This window comes from Saccostrea echinata, unplaced genomic scaffold (assembly GCF_033153115.1).
Source record: "Saccostrea echinata isolate AGI-Se365-2 ecotype Australia unplaced genomic scaffold, CSIRO_AGI_Sech_v1 ptg000054l, whole genome shotgun sequence".
Classification (NCBI taxonomy): domain Eukaryota; kingdom Metazoa; phylum Mollusca; class Bivalvia; order Ostreida; family Ostreidae; genus Saccostrea; species Saccostrea echinata.
This window is the reverse complement of record NW_026889803.1, coordinates 41,287,052-41,296,300: the sequence shown is the minus strand read 5'-3', so window position 1 is coordinate 41,296,300 and position 9,249 is coordinate 41,287,052. Positions and strand designations below refer to the sequence as shown.

Below are 9,249 nucleotides of genomic sequence, written 5' to 3'. Positions count from 1 at the left end.
TCAGAATTTGAGTGTACCTTCATCCACTTGGTATTACTTTCTATGATCCACAGTGAATGAGAGCATACCTGTTAAATGTTTAGATAATATGTATTCATTTTGGTATGCACTTAAGCGCCTTAAACTAATAACATTTTTGATAATAAACCATGTATATATATATATATATATATATATGTATACACAAATCTGATTTTTTCCACTGTTGAACTGTAATAGTAATACGTCACCAAATGGCGTCTGAAACAAAGATTGTCTGAGAGAGGTGGTGAAATGTCTTTTGAACGGGCGTTTCAAAGTAAATACTCTAAACTCTGTTACTAACACAGATGTTCCCCTATTACTCTCCTGTTCACAGTGGTGGTTTTATTATAGGCGTTACTTTTTTATTTACTGAAGATATCATTGAAGTTGGTAAGTGCATGCACCAACTCCTGTGATTTGATCAAGAATGCATACCATAATTATATTCTTTATATGTAAAACAAATAATCTTCCTTTATACCTGTGTAACCTTTAATATTTAACATCATTAAGTTAATTATAATTTATTACGTCTATGCATATTTTCATGTCTCTTCTGCAATAAAATCCCTTTAACATGCATCTAGCTGTTATATTTTCCATTCCTGAACCTAATATACCGAGACAGAAGAAGAAATCGGATAATAAACCCATGACCAATCCAGGTACATCTGGAAATGATTATTAATGAAGTCAATACTGACCAATTCCTGCATCCCGCCTAAACCTATAAATAGGAAGTTTTTACCTGAGAAAGCTTAGATTGAAAAGGGATCAATACCAGAACGATGAATTGTTCCATCAGAAGTTTAAGTTGTGTGATAGCGATTTTAATGACTCTGACATCAAACAGTGGTCTACAATCTAACATCCCTCCCTTCAGAGTGCTTGTTTTACTCCCCGGGCGTAAGGGCGATTTCTTGTTTCCATTCGGACAAGAGAAAGCCGGAGCAGCAGGTTAGGTTATTCTATGTTGTGCCATTACCTATGCATATTTTCCATTATTTTAATATTTTGACAATTGAACTTTGGATTTCGGTATTTTTCGCTTTCTCGTCTTAAATAACTCGCTTTTGAATTGGAACTAATTTTAACTTACTTTGAATAGTCTCCAGAACACCTAAAAGATTTGTTTTATTGTAATTCTAGAAAAATTCGCTTTTAAAGGAGGGAAAATATATACCTTAGTATGCAAATATAGGATACACATATATGTGGAACAACAAACTCATCTTCTATGTGGATACAAATAGGAAGCAGAGAAAAAAAATTCTGAAACAAATTCAAGTAACATAAAGGAGAGAGAAAAATAATTTGCATATATTTTCAATTGTTCCTCGACTCAAAAAATGGAAAATATATCACACAAGTCGTATTAAAGTTTGCTAAAATATCCCTGAATATACAATTGTTTGATAGAATGGATGCCAAATATTTAAGTTTTAATGAGTGTTTTTTCGAAACTGCTGTAATATTACCGAAGATTACTTGTCAGCCCTATACATCTACATTACTGATACTTTTGTCAATCAACTTTTATACTATTATTATCAATTTTTCCCTTTCAAGTTTCCATTCTTCGATAATAATATTCCATATATGATATGCACTGCTTTCAAATCATAATAAAATTCAATAATTCTGATGTTAGTATTCATTTTAATCTCAGAACAACATTCTAATGATCATTCTCTCGTGATTATACCCATAATATCGGACCTCTACAGAAAGTATTCATAACATATACTGGTCAAAGTCCCAAGAGAACAGAAATTCTTTAGAATTAAGCACGTCGTGAGTTTATAATAACATCGCAAATTAATTATGCATAAATATCCATTTAGCTCAAAATCCTAGATTTGGTGAAAAATTTTAACCTAAACTACTCCGTCATAACAAAACAGATTCATTTCCTTCAACTTGCATTAATAATTACTGATTAACCTACGTGTATAAATAGTATAATCGATTTCCTTTGATGACGTCTATTTATTAGAGGACCCCTGCCCCCACTCCTCAAAGTTTTACCCAGGTTGGGTAACTGCTAAAGCTAATTTGTTTCTAAATGCATGTACATGTAAACGTAAATCACAACAGTGCAACTCTCCAACCAGATTAAAAAATGGATAAATACTATCTTTTATCTTCAGATTTTTGTTTCAATTTAAAATTTGTATATACAAATTTAAATTGAAAAATGGTAAATTTGGTAGAGGACAATACAACAAAATGACACAAAATCCCCAGATCCCAATAAACAAAATCAATCAATAAATATTTTACCAAAGAATACATCGCCAAATTCTCTTCGTCCGTCTGCCTTGGAATAATGCATTGTAATGAACAATTCCTTGAAAATTATACATGAAAGAGCTAGGTTCACTTTATGCATAAAATGGCCCTGTTCTTGTATCAATTAATTGACTATCACCCACTGTCCCATTTTATATATCAAAATAAAGTAGAGACGTAGCGCTCTCATTTCCTATAACAAAATTTCTTTTTGAGAATTCAGGTACTGAAAAACAGGCTTTGTGAAAACGCAATGTTCTTGAATTTTGCAGAAAACAGGCATATTTGACTTAATTCAGCAAAGAATTAAAATATGAGCACCACAGGCACTTGGGGTATGGACCCCCCCCCCTTTCCATTTTCTTTTCTTTTTAAATCTGGGGTCGAGTCACCTTTTTCCTATTTTTGTATTCTAATATACACTGTATGTTATTAATAATGTAACTCTTTTGTCTCTATAAGCTGTTTTTAAATATATCGTTTTCGACTGATACATAAAAAGAGAGAAGGCTTGCAACTCTTTTCTCATCGTCTGCCTCACCTCGCTTAAACTTCGCCTGATTATTTATCGAAAGAATTAGAAAACATGGAATATGCATATATCAATAAATTCATTATACATTCTTCTTCCTTTTCATATTTCCATTTAATTTTTATGTGCCCCCGATTTGTAAATATTTCGATTAAATCACCCGCATCGATGGTAAATTTTGTCGATGTGCACCAGCTGGGACGGAAGTGCCCGGTATTTTCGGGTATCATCATTACGTGTAATGTCATTCGGAACATGAAATGCGAGAAGGAATAAATCCCTAATTTTCTCTTCATATAGCATGTAACGGTAAGTTCTGTGAATAACAAGATAACTTTAACTAGCAAATTGCAATTGACGAAGATTAACTTTTAACAGACGACCTAGACAACCAAATTTCACAATATTGTTATTGCAAAGCCTGGAATTTTTTTTTAATGCAGAACATTTATAAAGTTAGAGTTACCGTTATTGCACTTCCGTCCCAGCTGGTGCATATCAACAAAATTTACCTTAGATGCGGGTGATTTAATCGAAATATTTACAAATCGGGGGCACATAAAATTAAATGGAAATATGAAAAGGAAGAAGAATGTATAACGAATTTATTGATATATGCATATTCCATGTTTTCTTATTCTTTCGATAAATAATCAGGTGAAGTTTAAGCGAGGTGAGGCAGAAAAGAGAAGAAAAGATGAGAAAAGAGTTGCAAGCCTTCTCTCTTTTTATGTATCAGTCGAAAACGATATATTTAAAAACAGCTTACAGAGACAAAAGAGTTACATTATTAATAACATACAGTGTATATTAGAATACAAAAATAGGAAAAAGGTGACTCGACCCCAGATTTAAAAAGAAAAGAAAATGGAAAGGGGGGGGGGGGGTCCATACCCCAAGTGCCTGTGATGAGCACAGCCCTCGATCCAAAAATTAAAACATGTTTTATGATCTTAAGAAGCAAACCTTTCATTATATAATTGCATATTTTGGATCAAAGGTTGTGCTCTATATGAAAAATTGAAAAAATACTCCAAATACACAAACTTTTGGCCATCTTTAAAGGAATTTACAAGATATGGTAAAAATGACGCATTTCATGACGTCAAAATTCATTGACTATGGAGAAAATTACGTCATATTCAATAGATACACAGTTACCGATAAATAGGCCTACATGTACTGCACTGTCAACCAAAACTGAGCAGTTTCGATTTTTCAGAAACTCACAGGGCGAAAAAAGGCCCAAAGTGGCCCTTGCTCTTTCATTCCTGTTAATTTTTCATGACTATTGTACATGTACTAAAATGTAATTTTACATAGAGGCCATTTTCCAGATCTTTAATTGGTGATTAAAATCAATATATGCTTCATTTTATCTTCTTTTAATTTCTTATATGTTCACAAAAGCAGAAATACTTTGAACTAAGATTTGATTACAAATATATTGTTACTCGTACAATTTCTCTCTCGGAAATTTTCGAAATGTGTTGATTTTTTCCCCCTCAAAAATGTCTATGCCATTTCCGGAGAAATGTTGCAAGCTTTAATGTCATATCACAGGAGGACAATAAACAACAAACTCTCCAAAAATGTATATCGTAAACTAAATACATGTGTTATACGAAATGTTATGAAAAGCATGGGTATCGACCTAAAATTAATGAAATCTTACTCATGGCTTAAGTCATTGATCCGTATTAATAAGAAAATATACAGTTATTAGACCTTTCTAAAAATTAGGGAATTAATATCGCCAACTGATTAGCTTTTTTCATCATATAGCATTAATTGACACATATCTTCCCCTTTGCCATGATTACGTTTGGTTATCATGCATTACAAAGGAAGCTCAATTATCTGGAAAAAAAAACAACAACAACAAAACAAAACAAACCAGAGTTCACTCTGTGGAGTCTTTTAAGACTGCTTGAGAAATAAGCAAGAAGTGGCTCATGCACGTAAGAGATTTTTTTGACACATACAAACATTTTATGATGCATGAAGAACAAATTAAAACAAAATCCATTCATCTTCAAAGATGATTATTATAAATATATATTTCTGTGCTAAATGTAAACACATATTATAGGGTTTACTTAAAATAGCTTAACCCCCTCCACTAACTAATTAACTAGTTCTTACTCTGTTCAACAAAAATCTAGCCAAACGGCTTCAAATGGTGTATACGAACGTAGTAGCAACTGTTTACTATCTGTTTAGGAACTCCAAAGACGCGCACGAATTTACGTATTTAGGATTGTTTATGAACAAGCTAGGACCATACTATAGACATTATTTGTAAAAAAAAAAAAAAAAAAAAAAAAAAAAAAAAAAAAAAAAAAAAAAAACCCTTTGCACATTAAATCCCCAACCTCAAGTCGTTTTCCCGTTTTACTAATTTAAAGGACAGGGGGGAGGTCGTTCTGGAAACGAGTTTGATGTGATGAGGTTCAAAAACTTGCTAAAAATTACACTATTCCTATGGCTTGAATGTAATTGAGATGTAATTGGATGATGGTTGTAACACCTCTATCTGGCCGTGAACAGGCTTTGTGTTAAGTATGAAAATTATGCCAATACGAAGTCGAAGCACTGGAATATCATAGCCCTAAGAACATTTATCTTCTCATGTGAGCTTAATCTTCCCCTTTGCTATGATTACGTTTGGTTATCATGCATTACAAAGGAACTTCTCATGTGAGCTTAAGTCGCCCGCGTGGCGCAGTGGTTAGAGCGTTCGCTCTAGAGTCGCAGAGTAAGGAGTTGATCCTTACGTCGCGGTTTCGAATCCCACTGTGGGACGCGGAGACCGGTCCTTCGGATGAGACCGTATAAACCGAGGTCCCGTGTCGCAGTAGGTGCTGGCACGAAAAAGATCCCTCACTGCTTAATGGCCCTAAGTGCCGAGTATAGGTCAAAATTTGTAGCTCTCCACCGGCAAGTGGTGGCGTCTCCATATGAGTGAAAAATTCTCGAGAGGGACGTTAAACAATAAACAAACAAACACATGAGCTTAATCTTCCCCTTTGCTATAATTACGTTTGGTTATCATGCATTACAAAGGAACTTCTAATGTGAGCTTAATCTTCTACAAGCCACAATGTCATGGAATCACGACATACATGTACCTCTTGGTCATAATCAACCTTTGTGCCAAGCGTGACCTCTTATTCTCTTCCAAAACAAAGGACTATACTCGGTAATGACCAATATATGCCCCCAAATCAAACTTTAACGGAGAAATATATAATTATATTCTAAAACAGGGGGATATCTGCAGACTAATAGCAATGAATATCTTCATAAGCTATGGCACCATATGTACATGTAAGACATGACGTCAGGAAAATGACGTAAATTCATTTTCCAAGATTTATACAGAAAAAAAGGTGTATATTACGTCGATATTTTGAGTAAAAGTCGCCAAGCGCAGGTCTGCTCTAACTCAATATTTTGATTTAATGTGTAGAATGATATCAATGAAATATGTAAATATTGTTCTGGAGTAGGCCTGCGCTCTATAACTTTTATAATAAAAATTGAACAAATTCTGTCCATTTTTTCCTCTTTCTGAAAAACTACACAAAATCCAAATAGTTTGTTACGTCATAGAAACAAAACTGCCGAAAACCTAATTTGAAACTATAATATTTTTTGTTAATTTAGATTTCTCATACAATATATACAATTTAGCATATTTAAAGATATTTTCAAAATATGACTTTTGTGGGGACAAAAATATGCATATACCGCATATAGTTCTTTGTCTTATGGGCCTAATTTTACATTTCTGACCGAGACTTCAGAATTGACACTTCTGAGCTCTGTGACCTTGACTAAATGACGTTTGTTTAGGGTCGTAACATATCCTATGATCATTATCTGATCTGTAATGTTTATCGATAGCAAAGTTAAGTCCAGACAAGAATTTCACTCCTCTTTAATATTCTTGCGGAACAAATTAGCTACGTCCATAACGTTGCAAAAACACTATGGTAAATGACGACCTGTTGGCTCTTCGTCCCTTGAATACAATGTACAACAAAGCCATTACTACTTTTCTTTCTTGCTGTGTTTATGATTCTACCCGTTGAAGGAAGTACACGTGCTTTTGTTTACCTCTGTAAACATACGCTTTATTGGTTTTCACCGCTTAGAGAATTCTACACGGGAGATCACTCTCAATCACTATTTCGTAAATGAAAAAACCCATGTATTAAACCTTTTTTCTAAACCTTGACTTGCCTATGTCCTTAAATACGACCAATACGAAAATATCATGTGCACATCTTTATTTGCTAAATAAAGAGTGTAATAATTTTCAAGGAAAAAAATCCATGGACTTGTCGCTTAGAATATGTCCGGACAAGTTCATATATACACAGACAGACGGACATCGTGATTCCAATATACCCTCTTATTTAACTTCGCTTGCAGGGGTATAGCAACCTGAAATCTACATATAAATGATGAGGCATATCTTTTTCAGTTTTATTTTCTTGAATAAAATATATCATTAAGACTTATTTTAATCATTTCTTGTTGAAATAAGGCAAGGTCGGCCCTTTATTCATAATAGTCCTGCATTCTGATTATCCACGAATGCATAGATTTAAGTTTGTTTGTGGTTCTGGAAGAAGTCTAATTGTTAATAATTTACAGTCCACAGACAGCTGCTGGCGAATTACAAACAAAAACTTTGTTCAAAAAAGCTCACTGGAGCCTCTGGCTCAGGTGGGCGAATAAAAATCTAAGCAGGTGTTACATATATGGCGGTGTTAAACAGAAGAAAAGACCCTTTATGAAACATTCAAAGATGTATTCTTTTTTTTCACAATACCACTGTTAAAAAGATCAATCACAGACAGCCAATGAGCCAAACTCACGATAGATGTTCTTGAAATAAAATCGCCATCAATTCTGCCAAAAGTCTAAATTATGTGCGATTTTGCATTAATTTTTACAATGAAAAGGGAACTTCAAGATTTCCATTTCCAAGAAATCTGAGATGTAACGGTAGTATGCGATGAATGCTTTAAAGGGGCCTGGACACAGTTGCATTGTTTACATTTTAACTATACTTATGAAAAAAAAATAATAAATTTAGTTTAATGAATTGAACTTGCATGTATATTCAAAGAATTCAATTACAATGACATTCTTCTTTACATCACGTCAAACGTCAGTGTTTGTAAACACGCAAGTCACGAACTCTTATCATTTTGCCAAGTGTGTTCAATTTATTTACTAAGTACTCTGTACACATGAACACGGACTGACAATACTGATGAGTTGGTTTTGCTTTCTCACATTTCTGCTCTGAATTTTCTGGATTAAAGTTTTAATATTTTTCATTAATACACAAAAAATCTACTTTTCTTAAGTACTAAGGATAAAATTTACTTCTTGATAGTGCAAGGATATGTTTCAATCAAACGCGTCCCGAAATTCGTAGATTTAATAAAATTCAGATTAAAAGAAGTGTCTAAACACGTTTTTATTATATATTTCGACGTGAAATGCTCTAGCAACATATAAGTCATGATATTATACTGAAAATGATAAAAAATATTAACTTCAAATCTGTGTCCAAGCCCTTTAATTCTCTCTGCAGGAAATTGTCAGGCTGAATTTAAATTTCTAAGTCTAACACTAGCTGCTTAATACAATAGATTGAACGCTACCAATAGCCTACTGCAACACGGTCTCATCCAAAGGACCGGTTTTCAGTCCAACAGTGCGACTCGAACCCGCAACGTAAGGATCAGCTCCTAACTCCGCGACTCTACAACGAAGTTCAACTTTCTAAATATACAAGCGATCATTTCAGTTCTCTTAGTTTTAAATTGAATAAATGATTCTTCACGATTTTTTAATGACAAAGAATTCTTTTTTGCACTTTCAGTAAGCATTGCTATTGAAGACATTGAAAGAAAGGGCATCATTAAGGAAGGCTCCATAGAAGTGGAATACGCCAACACACGATGTAATGGAGTACACGGACTGGGTAAGGATGAGCTCTGTGTTATTTGCTACGATATTACATAGTTTAAGCCACCTTATTATCGTTCTGTACAAACGCCATCGGCAACAGAGAAAATACCAGAATTCTATAGATTTGCTAAGACTGATTTCGTCTGAGAGCTTCCTTAACTTATTTGATTAAGACAAAGTTGCAATAATGTTTAGGAAATCTCTATTTTTTATGTTAAAGAACCTTTGCGTTTTAAATAAAATTGAGTTAATATCTAGCTATTCAGATGAAAGACCGCGCTGGTAACTATAAATAAATGTACCTGTCGATACAATAAGATACCAAATTCATTTCCTTATTTGCAATGTTTACTGAAGGTTTAATGAAGGTACTAGATAGTCTGTACCATTACTATTCTTAGAAT

At 33.5% G+C, this 9,249-nt stretch overlaps 1 protein-coding gene across 1 annotated transcript in view; it reads left to right on the top strand.

Annotated features, from left to right (window-relative positions):
• The first annotated feature begins 812 nt into the window (after window positions 1–812).
• The window catches only part of LOC133204883 (atrial natriuretic peptide receptor 1-like), a 77,960-nt gene continuing 69,523 nt past the window's right edge, over window positions 813–9,249 (top strand). The window contains exons 1-2 of the mRNA XM_061340627.1: window positions 813–981; window positions 8,757–8,858. Coding sequence (XP_061196611.1) covers window positions 813–981; window positions 8,757–8,858 — 271 coding nt within the window. The remainder of the gene's footprint in view (window positions 982–8,756; window positions 8,859–9,249) is intronic.